General features: G+C 41.6%; 1 protein-coding gene across 1 annotated transcript; it reads left to right on the forward strand.

Annotated features, from left to right (window-relative positions):
- Positions 1–1,002: 1,002 nt before the first annotated feature.
- Positions 1,003–14,415, forward strand: LOC124256747 (actin-2-like). Its single transcript, XM_046690706.1, has 3 exons — positions 1,003–1,212; positions 1,772–2,516; positions 13,664–14,415. The coding sequence occupies exons 1-3, from the start codon at positions 1,087–1,089 to the stop codon at positions 14,398–14,400; spliced, it is 1,608 nt and encodes a 535-aa protein (XP_046546662.1). The 5' UTR covers positions 1,003–1,086; the 3' UTR covers positions 14,401–14,415.
- Positions 14,416–22,574: the final 8,159 nt, after the last annotated feature.

Here is a 22,574-nt window from a genome sequence, read left to right on the forward strand (position 1 = left end):
CGATATCAACGAGACAAGCTGCTGTAACATGTGACAACGTCAGTTCGCCGTTTCACGCAATCTCACGGATACCTACCTCGCTATATATGGCAGGGCTTAGTGTGACAACCATTAGCTTTTGTTGGTCACAGTTAAGGGCCGGTCTAACTCGCTATATGATAACGACAATGATAAGGTACATTTCTAGCATTAATAAATATAGTCCTTACACATCTGGGATAATACCAGTGACCACATATGCTTCGATATAGTAAGTTCGAAAGGCATATCAAGAAAACATGAACACAATGTGTTAACTGTGTAAATAATATGTGCAAGCGGCCAGATGTTAGACTAACGCTTGTATGCTTACTCTTTTCCCGTGAATCTGTCAGTCATATATATCTCTATATATATACAGGGTGCAGAGTAAGCATACAGATTCACAGAGTAACAAGTACATCATATATAAATATATTTTGACCAGAACCGGAAAGTGTAGCCTTGTTTCGGCTTTTACCTAGCGGAAAGGGTTGAGGGAAGGGAAAATAATGTAACACAGTTACTGTGGGCAGCTGGTGGCATGGATAGTAGATGTTGCATAATCAGACAAAATGCTGTAATATGGATACGCAAATAAACACATGATACATAACAGGCATTCTCAATAACTTTAAGATTTATACAGAATGTGCATTTAGATATAAGTAATACATAAAAATCAAATATTTGAATAAACACATAAACTTTATTGAGGTAAAGGCTCTCAATGGCAAACACGTTTGAATTCGGAGATGAACAAGGTCACTACAACACTCCTCCTTCTGTGGCAAACGTTCATTGCATTGAAAGGAGTCACCTGTTCTACCTGCTTTCCCCATCGTGCCCCTCCCTCCTCGAAAGACGCGCTCGCGCACAGCTATTGTCACGCTCCACGGGCCTCCCTACATGCAGCATGATATTGCCTTATATGGAAGTTTTGTAGCTGGTTTCCGAGAAGTGCTTTGATCGGCCCACATAAATACAACTGTTGAAGATGTAGAGTCATTCAGTCCTCAGCCGGCGTGCAACAAGGAACGATACTTGCTCCTACACTATTCTATCAATATGTGTGACGACGATGTTGCTGCGTTGGTTATCGACAACGGCTCCGGCATGTGTAAAGCCGGGTTCGCCGGTGATGACGCCCCAAGAGCTGTTTTCCCCTCCATCGTGGGTCGTCCCCGTCATCAGGTAATACACTTATGCCATCGTCTTATCAAAATGTTGTGTTATACAGTTGGTCAACTTGACTGGTTTGTTGGGGATATTGTTTTATGTATTTCCAATGACATACATTTCTATATTTTTGTCATTATCATTTATATATCAGATGTGTCATGTTTGGGTAATATCTAAATTGCATATATAATTATATCTTATAACCACGAATGTGGGGAAATGGTTTCAAGACAAACATATTATGTGTTTAAAATATTTAGACTGCATATTTCTGAGTCATGTCTCTGAGTATCTTGATACTAATACTAAAAGTATAGAAATAAGCATACACCGAGGGCAGAAACCTGATTTAGAATTTTACGCTTCACTGTTATGTTGATGACAGAATTTTATAATTAGTATCTATAAAAGGCCTTGTAAACTTGCTTAAGACAAAGATGCTATGTTTGTGATCACCGTGGAGAAACGTTTTTTATGGTGAAAAGGAAATATGCACATGGATGGATATAGCATACAATCTGAACGCTCCAGCGAAATGTTCTTACGTTATCTCAATCTGAATTTCTTCCAGGGTGTGATGGTCGGTATGGGACAGAAAGACAGCTACGTCGGTGACGAGGCTCAGTCCAAGAGAGGTATCCTCACCCTCAAGTACCCGATTGAGCACGGAATCGTCACCAACTGGGACGACATGGAAAAGATCTGGCATCACACCTTCTACAACGAACTCCGTGTGGCTCCAGAGGAGCATCCCGTTCTACTGACAGAGGCTCCCCTTAACCCCAAGGCCAACCGTGAAAAGATGACCCAGATCATGTTCGAGACCTTCAACTCTCCAGCTATGTATGTGGCCATCCAGGCTGTTCTGTCTCTGTACGCTTCTGGTCGTACGACAGGTATTGTTTTGGACTCTGGTGATGGTGTTACCCACACTGTTCCCATCTATGAGGGTTACGCCCTTCCTCACGCTATTCTCAGGTTGGACCTTGCTGGTCGCGATCTCACTGATTACCTGATGAAGATCCTGACTGAACGTGGTTACTCCTTCACCACCACCGCTGAAAGAGAAATCGTCAGGGACATCAAAGAGAAGCTGGCTTATGTTGCACTTGACTTTGAGCAGGAAATGCAGACTGCTGCCTCTTCCTCTTCATTGGAGAAGAGCTACGAGCTTCCCGATGGTCAGGTCATCACTATTGGCAACGAGAGGTTCCGTTGTCCAGAGGCCCTCTTCCAGCCATCCTTTTTGGGTATGGAATCAGCCGGTATCCACGAAACAACATACAACTCCATCATGAAGTGTGATGTTGATATCCGTAAGGACTTGTATGCAAACACTGTTCTCTCCGGAGGTACCACTATGTTCCCTGGTATCGCTGACAGAATGCAGAAGGAGATCACAGCCCTTGCTCCTGCAACAATGAAGATCAAGATCATCGCTCCCCCAGAGAGGAAATACTCCGTCTGGATTGGTGGCTCCATCCTTGCCTCTCTGTCCACCTTCCAGCAGATGTGGATCAGTAAGCAGGAGTACGATGAGTCCGGCCCATCCATTGTACACAGAAAGTGTTTCTAGAGATATTTGAGTTATTGTTGCAATATCGTACTTTACATGGTGACATGGAAATCCTTCTTGGACACAATCTGGCAATATCGACAATGTTCGTGCAATCTCAGAAGCTATGTGATGTTGGAGGCCGCATCAGTAAACATTCATGTACATTTTTGTTGTTTTCACTGTGTTATCTTTTGAATAAATATGTATAATTATACTTTTACACTTCTGTATGTTCTACTTTAACATTTTACAAGTTGTTTGGAAATTGGTGCAATGCCAACGTTCCACTTGATTCAAGTTATCTTTCATAGCAATAGAGCGTAAGCTGTCAATCGTAGCTGGGCATTAGCTGTGTTATTCACACCCAGCAACGTAATAGTATATCACAGTCAGCTCAGGAAAAAAGTATCCAAGCCTCAATGTATGATCAGAACTCTACACTGATCAATGTTGAGTCATATAAGATTCTCAACTTCCTGGGGAGTATACAACTCAGACTGCCTTTACTCACTTGAGGGTGTTGAATCCACATGATGGGTGGACATGTCCATATTTCAAGTCACTTGTATCAAGAAAGCACCCGTCGACATGTTACGATGTTTGTTACATACTGTCCCGCGAAGTCAGCTCTGACTTCCATTTAAGTGTAGGCATGTTGGCTCTCTGTTCGAGAATCGCGCAGGTATTGACCACATTCAACAGATGCGACTAACTGTATGTCAAGAGAAGCCCGCACTCTGCAATAGTCGGTTGAAGCAAGATGTTGGGTCGGCTGATGTCTTTGTCAGCCATAACAATTTTATTGGACTTTGACAAATATCGAATATTTCGACCCAATCTTTTAACAATCACAAACATTTGGTGAACAGTTTATCCTCACTACATTTCATTAATAATTATACTATTACACTGAACAATTAACATATTGAGCAAACTTGTTTAGGGGTCATAAACTATGTACATATACCGTACAATTTTATAGGAAGCCAGTCTTCACTGCAAAGAAAAGTCTTTCCGAAAATATTCATGATTTCATTTGTTCAGCATGTTAAGGCATACATGGAAATATGTCTTTCCGCGTATATCTGCATTGGGAAATCATAGGCGGATCCAGAGAGGTGTGTGTGTGTGTGTGTGTGTGTGTGTGTGTGTGCGTGTGTGTGTGTGTGTGTGTGCGTGCGTGTGTGTGTGTGTGTGTGTGTGTGTGTCCTGAAAGTTTATAAAATGACCATTGAAACTCGGGTGAAAATGAAGTGTGCACCCCCTCTTTTCTTTTCTCAATAGTGTGCACCCCCTTTTCTCATAAAGCTGCATACGCCCCTGGAAATACAGGTAAAATTCCAGAATACAGCTTCACACATGGTCAGCCTTTTTACATCTGGCGGTAACCTAGCATCAAACCATACAGCTTGGTGTATCTAATATAATAGTTTTCTTATTTGAAATACATCTGATAAAACTCAACCAAAGAAATATATCTGACGTAATATAAGAAAGTTATTCTATGACATTTTTGTTTTTACGCGTACAGTGAATCATATATAAAACGTTAGAAACAGGAACATGTGTCAGTTTCCATCATTATGACTGCTGTATGAAACTGACATAGTGTTTAACTATAGAGTAGATCAGGAAGGAAACATAACATACATCAATGTTTCCTTGACACGCATATTGCAGCCTGATACTTGTTACACAAGGGTGGAGCTTGTCAGCGCTGACAGCTACAAGGGCGTGATGGAGGTTCAAGTGCCACTGTTGCACAGTATTACCATATAGGGCCTGTAGAATACAAGTATCTTGTGGGTCTGACTGGCGTACATTCGAGTGACCCCGTGGGGAACCCGGGTTAGAGGTCGTCCCCAGCAAACCCATTATACTTTTAGTAGGGGGTGATAATGGCTCAGGGTCCCGTTTCACAAAGCTATCGTAGCGCTACGACTGTCGTAAGTCATGTAACAGTATAGGAGGTACGACAGTCGTAGCGCTACGATAGCTTTGTGAAACGGGTCCTAGGTTATCAGGCTCTGTAAATTAGTTAATGGATTGTCATTGTACCTCGACACATAGGACACTGCACACAATGGCAGACACTCACTTCAATTGTTTCCCCTAGGCCAACGTTGCATTGGTGGAAAATTGCTCCATATATGCTTTTTCTGTCTGTACGTGTACTGATGCTAGTAGTAATTCCCTTAATAAGGCGACAAGAGGTTGCTCATAGTGCTTTGAAGCCATTATCACCACGGTCAGTGGATCATTGTGCATCCATCTTCATTCTCTTCTCCCTGGGGAGCATCCTGCCTGAGAAGCCCTAGAAGGTTAACAATCAGATTACCTTCTCTGTCTACTTGACGCCTAATTATTGTTGATATTTCGAATCAAATCTTGAATTATAAAGACGTCATACTCTGCGCAACCAGGGTTGCTTAACTCCGATTTATGGTATCTGCGCTGTATTTGTACAACGTGAAAGTATTGAATGTGACATTTCTCAGTGACATGCACACAGTTCAATACAGTACAACCTCGGTAACCCGGACCTACTGGATCCGGAAACCCGAGTGAGTGAGTTTTACGCCGCTTTTAGCAGCAATATTCCAGCAATTTCACGGCGGGGGACACCAGAAATGGGCTTCACACATTGCACCAATGTGAGGAATCGAACCCGGGCCTTCGGCGTGACGAGCGAACGCTTTAACCACAAGGCTACCCCACCGCCATCGGAAACCCGAAGTTGCAGGCGATTACTTTGCTTAGTATATTATAGAGTATTTAGGCGTGTAACGTGATATATTGAAAATGATAACGCTGCATCCAATGGCAACAGGTTTACTAGACATCTACTGAACTGTAATATATTGGCTTATGATAACCACGCCTTAAAGTTCTCGCAAAGCGGCTGAAAATATGTTTTCCTCAAAATGAGGAGAGGCTGAGTAATATTACAGTATTGACACAGATATTCCCGATATTTCCCACGGCATCCCCAGAGCATTCAGACGTTGGCCCAACGTTGGCAATATTTGCCAACATTGCCAACGTGAGTTGGGCCAACGTCCGATGCTATCTGGGGATTTAGTTTGATTTATGTCGCTTTTAGCAATATTCCAGCAATATCACGGCGGGGGACAGTAGAAATGGGCTTCACACATTGTACCCATGTGGGGAATCGAACCCGGATCGTCAGCGTGACGAGCGAACGCTTTAGCGAACGCTAGGCTACCCCGCCGCCCCACTACATGTGTGATTACACGGACATATGTGTGCAGGAAAGTTTTAAATCAGATCCTCGAAATTCAAATCAACTTTAAAAAAGTGATATCAATACTGAGCCGGAAGTCAGCGTTTCGCAGTCTCAGTCTGGTGAGTCATTTGACATAGGGATAAGATATGAAACTAATCCTGCATTCAAATACAAGGACCCATATATATGATAAACCTATGATTTCTTGGTGCAATTAGGAGGAATTTTCGGAGAAAATATGCGAGTATCTTTAGGAATGAATGCAAATGTTTCATAATTTGATACCACTTAGAAAATTAATTTCTGTATGTAATCATTTAAGACTTTAGTACAGAGGCGATCCGACACGTGCACAACATAGTTTCAACTGAGGAATCCCCTATATAATTTTACTTAACGGCTCCCGAGCATGCGCAGCGATCATCTGAACACGTTACTTGTGGTCGAGAATTGTTTCCGTCTTGATTGGAATGAAGTGTGAACTTCAAAGAGTGACAGGGAAAGTTCGACTACGTCTTCAAGTACAAAAACATAAGTAAACTTCATTCAAACTTTGAAATGTGATCCGGATTTTGTATGTACAATTCAAGGTTGTGCATCCCCAAGATACCCCAACCAAAGAACCAAGATATACTTGTTTAAGTGGAATTTAGAAGGTGGTGTGATGAACAACAAGGAGAGTTCTATGGATATACACCTTCTTTAATATGATAGGAGCGACGTTTCGGTGTAGCTACTAACACCGTTATCAAGCAAATGATGTGAGAAGAAGAAAGAAGGTGTATATCCATAGAACTCTCCTTGTTGTTCAACCCAGATAAAACTGATATTAGTTTATTTAGATAATTTTTCAACTTAACTTAAGAGTAATAACCCAACCTAAGTATGGAAGAGAAATGTACAGGGAGAAGTCTGAATACACCTAATATCATATCCGCACTTTCCCTCAATGTAAGTTCATTGAGCCGTGCATCCTTTTATACCAGTTGAATACGGTTAATTATAGTCCCTCAACTCGTCGGGCAGGGTGCCCGGTACACTCGCTTCTCGATATGTCCTTTTAAGGATATTTTACTGATGCAGCAAGTTTTTGTTCAATTCAAATACTGTTGTAGTATTCAAATGATTAAAACGATTCAGTGAAGCGGAACACATTAAAGGACAGGAGAACATTCATGTCTGTTCAGGTACACGCTTGAGTCACTTACGCCGGCAATACACCACTTGGTGACTATCGCCTTAGTCAGTACAAGTTGAAATGTGACTGAACAAGAGAATATGATTCAGTGATTAGTAACAGGAACAAAGACGGTAATACAGTGTAAAGCGCTCGTACAAACCTTTAGAAAAAAGGCTTCGATTTTCAATAAATAATATATTTCTAATTGGGATTTTGAATTAACATATTGTCTCCGGCATAATCTTCTCATAGTGTAAAAACTATATGGCTCGTGTAGCATGAGTTGAAACCCACTGTGCAAACATTAAAATCATCGCATCCTTGATTGACATTTTAACAACATATCACGCACATACACACGCACGCACTCTGGCAGGCACGCACACACAAACAGGTCTCATGTCATACACACACAGCAGACCCATCTGCTATCCATAAACAACATTAACATAATTTCAATACGAAATACACACGCTTAGATGTACAAATGAATGCCCGCCATGTGCATGTCTCCACAGACAGGACATACACACACTACCAACTCTCACATATCACTACCTCGCACGTCACCAACCCTCACACCCACCACACACACAAACATACCACACACACACACATGCACGACATATACTTCACTCTCATCACATACATCACTCTCTCTGTCCATCTGGCACGCACGCACGCACACACATACACACACAGAGTGCACGCTCGAGAATGCTCCACGATCACATCCCACCCATGTGACTACGGTCGGCTACACAGGTATTCGGGGAATGTCTATGGGAGAAGTCCCCCGGGCTAGTACAAGTGTGTGTTAGCGAGGCTACAGTAAACACAGGGTATGGTTGCATTCACTGAGGCCCCGTGTCCTCCACGGTGTAGGCCCCGTACGTTTGCTCAGATCCGACATGTTTGGGGATTAGATTTACTGTGTATGACCTTCACTAGAAAGCACACTATTAAATATTTCGTGTGTTTTATTTGCATATGTATAGTTAACCAGCGTGATTCAACAACCGCCCACGACTACTGCCCTGTACACTATTCTATAGTCACGTGCGTATAATGGCAAACGTTGCTTGTAGATAGTCACGAGCACATTATGTGAAACAATGCCTGTAGTCACGAGCATAGTCTGTCTCACAGTCCCTGAACCACATTAATTTCCCTACTGCCAAGCCCTCTCTGCGCGGCTAAAGCCCTAAATAAAGCAAGTCTAGATTTCCTCAGGTTCTGAATCTCTGGTCTCCCTAGGGCTCCTTTTCAATATAAATGGGCTTGTTTGTTACTATCAAAATTATATATATTCAGAGACTAAGCCTTAGTCTATCACGAGCACATTATGTGAAACAATGCTAGAACAGCATAATATCGCACCAGACGATATCACGTGACTCATACACTCAGTCGGGAATGTATAAACATTATTATGACTTTTGTTTGAAACAATCACATTACAAATTTGCGATGGCTGCCATGTTGATCCAGAGTCTCAGATACTTGGCCCTGACACCTTTCTCCAGTAACACATCACGCGACAGGAACTTGCCAATATCAGGTTGCAGTGCATCCATATCATGGAAGTGTCATAGCACTGTCGGAATCAGCGTCACAGCTGTATCACGAAGGCTTGCATTTGACCTTATTAAGACTGCACCACAGAGACCTGAACTGAGCAATACCACAGCTGAATCATCGAGACCTGCATTAGTAAATACCACAGCTGTATCACTGAGACCTGCATTAGTAAATATCACAGCTGTATCATTGAGACCCGCATTAGTAAATACCACAGCTGTATCATTGAGCCCTGCATAAGTAAATACCACAGCTGTATCATCGAGACTTGTATCAGTAAATACCACAGCTGTATCATTGAGACCTGCATTAGTAAATACCACAGCTGTATCATCGAGACCTGCATAAGTAAATATCACAGCTGTATCATCGAGACCTGCATTAGTAAATACCACAGCTGTATCATTGAGACCTGCATCAGTAAATACCACAGCTGTATCATCGAGACCTGCATTAGTAAATACCACAGCTGTATCATCGATACCTGCATCAGTAAATACCACAGCTGTATCATCTGGACCTGTATTAGTAAATACCACGGCTGTATCATCGAGACCTGCATTAGTAAATACCGCAGCTGTATCATCGGGACTTGTATGAGTGAATGCCACAGCTGTATCATCGAGACCTGCATTAGTAGATACCACAGCTGTATCACCGAGACCTGCTTTAGTAAATACCACAGCTGTATCATTGAGACCTGCATTCAGCAATACCGCAGCTGTATCATCGAGACCTGCATTAGTAGATACCGCAGCTGTATCATCGGGACCTGTATGAGTGAATACCACAGCTGTATCATCGAGACCTGTATGAGTGAATACCACAGCTGTATCACAGAGACCTGCATTAGTAGATACTGCAGTTGTATCATCGAGACCTGTATGAGTGAATGCCACAGCTGTATCATCGAGACCTGCATTAGTAGATACCACAGCTGTATCATCGAGACCTGCATTAGTAAATACCACAGCTGTATAATCGAGACCTGCATTAGTAAATATCACAGCTGTATCATCGAGACCTGCATTAGTAAATACCACAGCTGTATCATCGTGACCTGCATTAGTAAATACCACAGCTGTATCATTGAGACCTGCATTCAGCAATACCACAGCTGTATCATCGAGACCTGTATGAGTGAATACCACAGCTGTATCATGGAGACTTGCATTAGTAGATACTGCAGTTGTATCATCGAGACCTGTATGAGTGAATGCCACAGCTGTATCATCGAGACCTGCATTAGTAGATACCACAGCTGTATCACCGAGACCTTCTTTAGTAAATGCCGCAGCTGTATCATCGAGACCTGCATTAGTAAATACCACAGCTGTATCATCGAGACCTGCATTAGTAAATACCACATAGCGACTGTATCCTGTTTCGCCTGTTGTCAATCTCAGCCTAATGTTGACGCTGTAAGTGTTGTACATGGGTAAATGCTGTGGGCATGTTCATCATCAAGTAGCAGACAATGAAAGTGCTTATTGAACTTCGATTGCTGTAGATAAATCCCCTTTTAAGAGTGATTTCGGAAAAAAACTGTTGAACAGAAAGAGCGCTTCACCAGGGAGCAGTCCCGAACTAGAAATATACTACCAAAAGGAAGCTAAGGACACAGGATTCTTTCATGTAACTACAATTTCTCCGACATGTGAAGGAATCGAATTGTTCTTAATTTCTATTGAGTGGTATAAGATGATGCTTAACTTTGGTTATACCGTTAGTTTCGGTGTAAGCGTGTACAGTGTGGGGACCTTTTCACCGTCGGAACTTACATGCAGGGTGATGGACGTCATAATCTCTTACATCCCAGTTGGTGGGTTGGGAGTGCTGTAATGAATCGATTATATCTGTAAGGTGAAGTTAGGTTTCATTTCACCTCACCTCATGTTAGTACAATGTTAAGTATACAATGGATGTGTGATTGCGTCAATGCGTTACTGATCCCCTTTCACACTCAAGCCAACCAGCCGCCCAACTCAGGCACCAGCTGTAAGCTGTGACAATCGGATTACCTTTCTCTTCATTACCAAACTTACATAATGCCTCACCAGCAGATCAAGACTTCAATTACAAACATCGAACAGAATGGACCCCTGCTAATAGTCATTTGTGTACACGGAATACTGAGTAATTATTGAGCATTCTTAGTGTTAATAGAAAGTAATTAGCTGCAGGACTAATCTACATTGGAAAATATGATTTGGCATATCTACAAAATGGCGTATAAATTATTGCTTTGTTTTACTGAAAATAGATTTTTATGAATATTTACGTTTAACCTGTACAGACTAAATATCCTTTTTGGCAAACATCAGGCAGATATATTTCTTTGTTAAAAGAGAATTGTTATGACATTATTATTGAAATATAAGTGTAAAAGTGTCACAGTGCCGTCACGCGGCCCGCAGTCAGCATGAACGCTATATACAGCCGTGGTATTGCTACTCACCACAGGGACCTATTGTCTTACTAAAACAGTCTACCATTTTTAAAAAGAAAATCTAAATAAAGACAAGTTTTTGTATAAAAAGTTTACACACCTTAACACTCATTAAGAGTATTAATTTCTTACCATTTTCTCACTATTTGAAAGACATCACCTTAAGCTAATGTTACACTTTTCTAAACATATTCATTCATATGCACGCTTTGGAAATATGTCGTTGTACGATTTACATCGTCCCAATAGTCACATCTAGCTAGCCACAGGTATTTCATATTGTACTTTGCTTTGAGCATTGCTTCCCGTATGTGTTAGTGTGTAACTTTAATCAACATTTCAGTGCTATTGTGTTTTAACGGAGCTGTCAATAGCACTGACCCTAGTTCGCCTTGATTTAGAGCCTTGCCCTCAAATGACTGATATACTCCTTAACAACGCCGGTGGCTACACTGAAGGGTGAAGAATGGCTGCCAGGACGATAATGACCCTGTCCTGAGTATGTGCTGTTGTCTTACATCTCAAACACTCTCCGTCCCCTGGGGGTACAGAAAGTAATACACCCCAGAGTCCCTGCTGTAGGTAAATACGATTATGTAACCAGCACTGTATTGTCAGTGATCACAGAGGACCGCTCAGGGCGAGAGCGGTCGACCAAGTCAGCAGGATGGGTCAGGGTGACTCAAGATTTTCAGGCAGCTTCATTAGTGGCAAGGGGATTACAGCAATCAATCCTCTCAGGTTTGGCACTTAAATCTTGTACAGGTCACGTGACATGACCTAATACGGTGACCTGTCAATCAGGTATAGTTGAAAGGCAAGAATCAGTCCGTTATTTAAGGGCCGGCTAGCGAAGCGAGAGGACGTCTGAGGGTCACTACCGTGTTCACTGTTACAGCTTATACCCATACACTATGGATGACGACGTTGCTGCGTTAGTTATTGACAATGGCTCCGGCATGTGTAAGGCCGGGTTCGCCGGCGATGACGCCCCAAGAGCTGTTTTCCCCTCCATCGTCGGCCGTCCCAGACATCAGGTAAGTTATTAAGCTTGTAAACATTTCAAGTACGTAATAATGATATCTCCGACCAACCACTCTGCCATCAAATTGCAAATCTTCCAAGTGTTAGAACTGGTTAACATTTTCCAAATATATAGACACGTTCAGATATTATCACATGGTTATATCATATAGTTTAGGAGTGGTTAAAGACGATCATTTAGTCTCTGAAAATACGTCACTTTGATATAAACATGCAACTACTTAACAATTCAAAAGGAGCACCTGCGAAATGGAGATGGTGTATCTAGACATGTTTCAGGGATCAGGCACTACCCTAGGGGAACATAATGGGGCTCAGTTTATTGTGACACAAACTAGATTGGTTGAACTACTGGGAGAGCGCAGTAATTGAAACGTTTTATTTACAGAAACCATTATACGTTAAAGTATTATTGTTTAAGAATAGGTAAACTATAACACTGACCAGATAAACACATCTTTGTCTGTAATTCCTCAAAAGAATAAATGATTTTACAGCCTGGGCATCCTCCAATCCTTGAGTTGTATATTGATGTGAGGATCTGTCGTTTCAGATGATAACATAGGTGTATTTACACAGGTGTTGTCCGTAATTGACATTTACACGTGAGCGGAAACAGAACATTTAGCTACTGAATCCCAGTCATTGTAAGAACAACTGACATTGCTTGGGCTATTGATCTTAAGTCATAACACCGTGGGACTGTCTGTCGGACAGTTACCTATGATATTAGACTTCACCTTATGTATTCATTCTTTCATGTGAGATATGTACTTGCTGTAACATGTAGTTCAACATATCTTTTCTTATCTTTTCTTATCTGTCGGGTGCAATATTCCACGTGCATTATTATCAGGGCATATAGTTCCTTACCGTAACGGCCTGTTTATGTAATTAACCTCTTTGGTCATGTGGACAAAGCGTCCAACTTCCGATCACGGGACTTGGAAATTTAATGACCTCTACAATTACATATAACTGAGATAGACACGTATATGGAATATTGTCCTTTTATCCCTTGCTACATATGCTATACTTACATTACTTTCATTGTCGTGAATTGATATTTAAGATATCCGCTTTACATTTGTTTCAGATCTTTATTATATGTAATGCTTCAATGTCTTTGCTTCCAGGGTGTGATGGTCGGTATGGGACAGAAAGACAGCTACGTCGGTGACGAGGCACAGTCCAAGAGAGGTATCCTCACCCTCAAGTACCCGATTGAGCACGGAATCGTCACCAACTGGGACGACATGGAAAAGATCTGGCATCACACCTTCTACAACGAGCTCCGTGTGGCTCCAGAGGAGCATCCCGTTCTCCTGACAGAGGCTCCCCTTAACCCCAAGGCCAACCGTGAAAAGATGACCCAGATCATGTTCGAGACCTTCAACTCTCCAGCTATGTATGTGGCCATCCAGGCTGTTCTGTCTCTGTACGCTTCTGGTCGTACGACAGGTATTGTGTTGGACTCTGGTGATGGTGTCAGCCACACTGTCCCGATCTACGAAGGTTACGCCCTTCCTCATGCCATAATGAGATTGGACCTTGCTGGCCGTGATCTCACTGATTACCTGATGAAGATCCTGACTGAGCGTGGTTACTCCTTCACAACCACCGCTGAAAGAGAAATCGTCAGGGACATCAAAGAAAAGTTAGCTTACATTGCTTTAGACTTCGAGCAGGAAATGCAGACTGCTGCTGCTTCGTCTTCATTAGAGAAGAGCTACGAGCTTCCCGATGGTCAGGTCATCACTATTGGCAACGAGAGGTTCCGTTGTCCAGAGGCCCTCTTCCAGCCATCCTTTTTGGGTATGGAATCAGCCGGTATTCACGAAACAACATACAACTCCATCATGAAGTGTGATGTTGATATCCGTAAAGACTTATATGCTAACACTGTTCTCTCAGGAGGTACCACCATGTTCCCTGGTATCGCCGACAGAATGCAGAAGGAGATCACAGCTCTCGCTCCTGCAACAATGAAGATCAAGATCATCGCTCCCCCAGAGAGGAAATACTCCGTCTGGATTGGTGGCTCCATCCTTGCCTCTCTGTCCACCTTCCAGCAGATGTGGATCAGCAAACAGGAGTACGATGAGTCAGGCCCATCCATTGTTCACAGAAAGTGCTTCTAAGCCACACTCGGTGTATTGTTGGACATGTGCAATATTCAGTCAAGAATATCTACACAACCCGATAATTTATCAGTTTCTCTGAATAATATATGTTTTTTTCCAAATAAAGTGATAAAAATAAGCTTTTGTATACTTCGGTAGATGTTGGAAGGTATATACACGTTAGCAATAACAGAAGCTAAACGACAGATAACATCGTATTCTTGAATATCTCCGTAAACAGAATGTATGAAGCTTATAGGGGTAAAATAAAGCGGAAAGCCATCAGGACCTGGCGTTCAAGCACAGGATAATCATTTTCATGCATTACCATTAGCACCAGCTTCTCTCCGAATTGCCATTAATATAGGTGCCAATGTGTAAGCAGGTATAAAGATAAGGCGCTGTCATTTTATTTGTGAAGATCGCAGTACAGAAGAGCATTTTGCATTACAATTCACGTTGCCTCAAGTTGCAATATATATTTTTTCATTTTCTTATGTGCGCTTGCACCTATTACAGTTAGATGTTGGGACATTCTCATGATTGCTAACGGGACGTAGTATCTACGGTTACATAATACCAAACCCATATACAAACACCCGCCCTGTGGATAGTGCATTGTCCTGTTCGCTACGCGACTCCAACTTTGATTAGGAACCATCTTTAATCTATCGGTGGAATCTACTTTTCCTGTTGTCAAACTCTAGCCATTACGTTTTGTATTACTATTTTGTTTTGGACACAAACTATTTAATCATGTTATCAACCAACACCACCTTCTGAGAGGGCCTTCATAATCCAAAATCCAAAGCGTGTTCTCGCCACGTTGGTGCCTATTTGATCCCATTGCAGATAACGAATAGTCGACAGAACGCGGACACAGTGAAACATCCTTGTATCCTTCCATGGTTTAAGTACATATATTGCAGGGGGATACTATATCTAAATACAAACGTAATGTAAATATTATATGCTGACATATAGTTCTGGATATGAGGCGACTAACGGGATCGGGTGGTCAGGCTCGAGCTCGCTGACTTGGTTGACACATGTCATCGGTTCCCAGTTGCGCAGATCGATGCTCATGCTGCTGATCACTGGATTGTCTGGTCCAGGCTCGATTATTTACAGACCGCCGCCATATAGCTGGAATATTGCTGAGTGCGACGTAAAACTAAACTCACTCACTTAAGTTCTGGATCAACGACATTCTATTTTTGATACTAAGATCTACAAGACTTAGTAAATAATTCACATAATAAATGAAAAAGTGGAGCTCACTTATGAACATTCTAATACACTAGTATTTGTGGAGGGTTTCACAGCTCTCTCATAGGTATTCTTATAGCAAACACTACGTAATTTAGGAATGATGTGATTTGCATCAACGTTCAAAATGTAAAACTTTGAGGATCTGGGGAGTAATAATCCCCAAGAACGTCACGAATTTACTACGGGCTAACTGAACTGAAGATGTGGAATAGACAATGGATGTTTGAGATGTGTGATTTGAGTTTTAATTACTAGTACGTTTGCTGACACCTTATGAATTTTGTGGAGACAACTTTCGATCTGTTGAAATCACGCTCGCTCCATATCATACTCACCCTACTCACATCATACTGAAAAACATACTCCCACCATACTGACATCATACTCCAACCCTACTGAAATCATAGTCCCACCATACTCACATCATACTGAAATCATACTCCAACCATGCTAAAATCATACTCCTACCATACTCACATCATACTCAAATCATACTCCTACCATTCTCCCATCATAATGAAATCATACTCCAACCATACTCACATCATACTGAAATCATACTCCTACCATTCTCCCATCATACTGAAATCATACTCCTACCATACTCACATCATACTGAAATCATACTCCAACCATGCTAAAATCATACTCCTACCATACTCACATCATACTCAAATCATACTCCTACCATTCTCCCATCATAATGAAATCATACTCCCGTCATACTCACATCATACTGAAATCATTCCCTACCATTCTCCCATCATAATGAAATCATACTCCCATCATACTGAAATCATACTCCCACCATACTCCCATCATACAGAAATCATTCTATTATACGGTCTTTGCTGTTAGTTTGTAAGTGAAGTATAACGATTAGAAACGGACTAAATAAACACCTGGTTCAGCGTCCATCCCCTGAAGAAAACATCCCTGTCGACAGTGACAGAGAAGAGAGACGAATGGTCAACACTGAACCTTTGTTGAGCAGGTGATAACAGTATCGAAAGGTAAGTCTACCACACACTCCGTCCCCTGCGGTGCCGTGGGCCTAATAGGTAACTAACATTGCGTAATTAGCATTATGTTGTCAGTAATCACAGGGGACCGCTCGGAGCGTATGTGCCTCGCCATGCCCGTCAGCGGGATATAGTGTGCGTGTACGTGTGCGTGTGCGTGTGCGTGTACGTGTGCGTGTTTGCTCCCGCCGTGGAAACTCCTCATTAAAACAATCTAAACATTGGAGATATGGTTCAATTCAAAATATGGAATTGCGGATTTCGGTTATTGTCACTGATGCGTAAATGAATAAGAAGGAGATGAGGCTTCTTTTCTAGTTCAGGTGAGTAAATCAGTGGTATCTGATGGATAGTTTCTGAACGATATCATATCATCGATTCACTTGAAGTTACCTTCTGGCCAAATTACCTTGGTTTGACTTAACTAATCCGAGGAAATGTAGATTCCAATACAGAAAGAAACAACTCCGCAAGACAGGGAGCACCATTGCCCTCCATGGGGAAGCCTAATTCTTGTCTTAACCCAGTAAGCTTTTCATATGCTATGAAACTGAAATTATTTAGGATCAGCTAAATCCTCTATTGACCTGTAGCTGAATAAACACTATAAAACGCTTCATATGAAGTCACTTCATTATATAAGTTAGTTCATCGTACTATTCCGGCTGTATTAGGAGCATGTCAACTATTACTGATACCATGTGTTTGCATGTGATTTTATTCTGCACCGAAGTGGCATCCTTTGCAAATACACCAACATGACGTCAGCGATAAATGGTGATTAGATGCCACTTTATGGTGAAACATATTAGTTAAATATTACGCCAAATGAAGCATAACTCTTAAAATACTATATGATAACAAGATAATTGTAAGCGAAAACAAACCTGGGTCCTCGCATCTTCAGTTCTCGATCGGGCCCTCTCCACTGGGATTACCTTTTAAGGTAAATTAAGTATTTCACGTGGTCATGTTGACGATGATGTTGAAGATTTAACGAGCGCTTCCACAGGACCAGGTATCGCACGCGAGGCATGAACAGAACTATATGAATGAATGAACCTTAATGCTAGCTGCGACTGCAACATGTCTTTAGACCTTTTCCATTCTTCGCCTTTTTAGAGATGGTGGACAGGGGCGTAGCTACCATTATACATGATTTGGTGCTAAAAATGTTGGCCAAGCCCTCAATGCTATCTAAATATAAAGCTTTGCAACCTATGGAGTTTACACAAAAAACCTTGGCTTGCTACGCGCCTGGTGTCACTGAGGTAGCCTAACGGTTAAAGCGTTCGGTCGTCATGCTGAAGACCCTGGTCCGATTCCCAACATGAGGGCAATGCGTGAAGCCCATTTCTGAACATGTTATTCCACAAACTGAGCCAAATCCTTCAAAATTCCTTGCGTTTCTTGTGTATTGTAAGTCAGGACGCGTCATCAACCTTTTTCTGTAAAGTTTCCGTACTTTTGGTGTGTTCAAAATCTTCCATGTACTTTTCAACCGCGTTGTTATTAATTTAAATATTCGTTCAAACTATGTCAATCTTCAGGCTATTTGTAGCCACTGGATCTCTTTCTCAGTGTATGTTGTAGCTATACTATTCACACTTTGCTAAGGATCAAATCATGGATTCAACAAAAAAACTATTCTGTGGGGTCAAATTTGGTTTAAATACCTAGTAAGCTGATTGTAAGCAATGATCCTAGGTTTCAGTATGTCATTGCATCTTGTGGATCCCATACCCGTTATTGACATGTGTTGTTTGTTTGTCAATGGCTCAGTCCATGATTTGCAAAATGGTTGATCGATGCCATAAAAAAACATTTTTATGGTTACTCATGTATCAAGTGCATAAGGTTTGATTAAAGTGGCTGTTTGCCTAAAGAGGGGTTGCCATATTATTATTTATCTAGTTTTAAATGGATACAAGTTCAAATTAAAAATCTACGTTTAAGTAAAGTTGTGACTTTTCGTGATCCTTATCAAAGTGTGAGTAGTATATATTGAATTTGTTCCGAAACTTTTCTGTAAGAGATATTTTGCCTGTTTGTATGCTCGGGCGTAACCACCCGTTACTAAATCATGCATGCCACCACAAAACACTGTTTTCAATGGGCAGGAGCACGCTCGCATTGCTTCGGGTGTTTTCAAGTTACTGTGAATCTGTTAACGGTTTTAAAAACTATTTTTGACATGACTTAATGGCAATGATCAAAATCTTCCAGTTGTTCTGTGCGCAAAACTACATTTTCCTTGTGCTCCGGTCATGTGCTCTTCTTGTTCCTGACTCTGACGCTGAACGACAGTGTTTTTGTTCAACGCCGCACTCAACAATATTCCAGCTATATGTCGGCGGTCTGTAAATAATCGAGTGTGAACCAGACAATCCACTGTTCAACAGCATGAGCATCGAACTATGCAACTCGGATTGTACGATGACATGTATCGAGCCAGCGAGTCTGACCATCCGATCCCGTCAGTTGCCTCTTGCGATAATCATGGGTTGCTGAAGACCAGTTCTAACCCAGTTCTTCACGGGTGTTAAGGACACAATATTTGCCAGTGGGCATATCTATGAAGAAAATTAAGGTATGTATGAAATGCACATGTGGATTCATGCTCAGTCATCACTCTATAGATCTCTAAGACCATGAATACGATACATGTAATTTGTGAATACATTATATGAGAAGCGCTGACACTGAGAAACACTGCAATGTTTGTGAAATGAGTTGAGTACAGAATGAATCACTAATCATCTCCAAATATCCAACTTAACGTGTTAATCCGAAAACTGTAATGTACATGAAACCTTCATGGTCGCATTGTAAATGGCAATCAATAGGTCAAATATATATAGGTACGAAACCAGGGAATACTGAAACAGTATACTGTGGCTGCAACATTAATCCTACAACGAATTACTTCAACGAGTATCTGAACAAGCGTTATGTGGCAGTGTGGTTCATTGTAGAACAGTGTTGTTATGGTATTACGATGCTTCGGTTAAGATCCAGTAGAGGGCAATGGTGTGCGTATAACTACATTTTTGTAAATTTAGAAGGATTGTACTACCACTTCTTTCAGATTCTCCCGTTCCTTCCCCCCTGTTTTAGTATCTCTCTGATGTCAATGTCAGGGAGGATGTATAGACTTAACTATTCCAAACATCTCTTTGAGTAATCACACAAAACTGAGTTCATATCATATTGTAGAAAATACATAATTGCTTCTTGCGTGAGACAAATTTATACGTACGAAGAAATGAAGTCAATTTATGCGTTATATAATAAGCAGCAAAAGAGACGTCAGTTTGGAATTTTCCTTCGCAGAAACGGATAACTATAAACTCATTTAATGTTTTGATTGTATAGTTTTGACAACATCTCCAACTTTACCTGAACAAAGACATTCATCTCCAAACTCAGAATGTCATCCAGGAAATGGCCTCAAAAACGCAACCTGACCTCGGAAATGGTACAGTGTTCTCCATGTTTATCATGCAGCTCATACTGCACGTGCTGTTCACAAGGACCAGCCCTATAATGCACCCCCAGACATGGTTGAAACATTCACAGTACAACGTCAGCAGGATGCCGCGACTCACGACAGCTCAGAGGAAGCAGGCGCTAGGAAGACTTGAAGCTTGTCACACTGCACAAGCCGTTGCCAATCACTTCAGGTCAACGTTCGGACCATCTACAGGATGCAGCAACGTTTCTGGGCCACCAACACCACAAATGATCGCCCCCGTACTGGCAGACCAAGGGTGACCACAAGACAACAAAACCGCCATGTTGTGCGACAGCATGTACAGAATCCCTTCATGCAGGCATCCGAAACATGGCCAGCGTTACTCAGACCAATGTGTTAGGGAAAGAGACTCATGGGGAGGTGCAAACATCATGGTATGGGGTGGAATAGGCCTGAACCAGAGAGTGGGTCCTGTGGTGTTCCAGAACCTCCAGGGAGAGTAGGCGGCATGACAGCAGTACGCAACATCGACCAAGCTCTGAGAACCCACGTCATACCACATTTCGCACGTCACCGGAACAACATTTTCCAGCATGATAAGACACGGACCCATACTGCCAGAGCTACACGGGACTTCCTACAGCAGAACGGTGTCAACATTATGCAGTGGCAAGCCCTTAGTCCTGATTTACACCCAATTGAACATCTTTGGCATCAAATTCAGAGGAAACTGAATAATGTCATACCAAGGCCGAACACAGCCGATTTATTGCGCCAGGCCTTTCTCAGAGTGTGGTTCCAGGTGCCAATGGCCTTCATCAATCGATTGGTGCACTCCATGCATAGACGCTGTGCTGCAGTTATTGCCACTCGTGGTGGTCACACTAGATACTGAAGTCGAGAGTCTGAATGGACTGCAAACGTTCACGTAATGTCTTGAAATTGTGCTATTCATTGTGTGAGTTATTCATGGGTGTGTCAAGATATTGTACACCAACAATGTTTTGATCCGTTTATTATGTCAATTTCTGTAATGGTTTGATTACAGTGCCTATCTAATTTTGACTTCGTACTGACGTTTTGTTTGCTGCTGAGTATATTAATATTGTCCCCAAATATTTCTTGAAATATTTGGATAAATTTAGATGTAAGTGTTTCTTCTCAGTCCTATGTGATCAACTAGTAAGAATTAAGAATATGGAATTCAGCTGTAAATGATATATTCATTTTACAGTCAGTTCTGCGGTAATTCTGAACTGACACAACCTTTATGGAGCCACAAATGATACTGTTTTGTTCCTGCTAAGTACTTTAACAATTGGTAAAATACAATTACTTAAAAATTCTGTCGGTTCCAACTTCAATGATTAGTGCAATTTCAGTGTTGTTGTCATGACAATGAATGAAGAGAAACGTCGTTCCTCTGGGTGGGACTGTTGGCATTAATCACAACTCCTCAGCACACCGTTCTATCGGAGTGAGGCCATATGGTCAAGTATGTATCCAGAGCCTCTAGACATCTGAAGGTCATATTAGAACACGTGGCTTGAACAATAACTTCCCAATATCAGTCGGGATGATGACAGGGTAGTGCGCACCTGTAAATCTTGACAGATGGCAAATTACCGTGATAACAATATCAGGATTTGCTGCTCATAGCAGGACCCTGAAATTGACTAACGATAATGTCTCCAAAGCCTGCACTGGGCAATGGCCTGTCGTTAGTGTTGCTGACACATAACCGTCAATGTCTCGCTGGCGTGGCTAGAGCTGTACATGCACTCTCCTGATTTGACTGCGCCAGAGTTCGAAACCAAAAAGTCGGAATGGCATAATACTGAAATATGTTGTGGAAATTACTTGATGTTATGCGGAGGTATGTGAACACAGCCTGGCGTCAAGTGAGCTGATTGTTTTACTGTGTCGAGTCAGTAAGTCATAAATGTAGGATAATGATTATTTCACAAAACATAACAACGATCTAAACCTAATTTAAGGGTTACCTTAACAGGTTTGCGGGTCATAGATCCCTTTAAAAAACGTCTACAGTAAATCTTTGTTTGTCAAGTAGGTCAGAATGATATCTCTCAATGAGGACGTCACCCCCTTACACGATTCGCTGTTTAGGTACAATAGCTTCACACATATGAGAAACGTATCCTCCCATTCAGGAGTGAACTGTATGCGTTATTTCAAACTGTACAACCCCTCAGTAGATTAAGGGTTATGTACAAGAAAGTACATTCGTAATTCCATTAGGATGGAAATGTAATGAGAGTGTGATTTCAGATGAAACGAATATCAGACATAAATCATCTGCATTAACGATACGCCTTTCTACATACCATAGAAACATAAATATAAGTCATTATGCATTTATACAATGAGAGTCATGAACAACAATTAAAAGACTATGAAAGATG

This window comes from Haliotis rubra, unplaced genomic scaffold (assembly GCF_003918875.1).
Source record: "Haliotis rubra isolate DU_JTF1 unplaced genomic scaffold, ASM391887v1 Scf638, whole genome shotgun sequence".
Lineage (NCBI taxonomy): Eukaryota > Metazoa > Mollusca > Gastropoda > Lepetellida > Haliotidae > Haliotis > Haliotis rubra.

Bases quoted from the DNA above. Each gene is read 5' to 3' on its own strand.
- LOC124256747 (XM_046690706.1), top strand. From the start codon at position 1,087: ATGTGTGACGACGATGTTGCTGCGTTGGTTATCGACAACGGCTCCGGC. The intron at 1,213-1,771 runs GTAATACACTTA...AATTTCTTCCAG, and splicing joins TGGGTCGTCCCCGTCATCAG to GGTGTGATGGTCGGTATGGG. The intron at 2,517-13,663 runs GTAAGGACTTGT...TCAACTCTCCAG, and splicing joins GAAGTGTGATGTTGATATCC to CTATGTATGTGGCCATCCAG.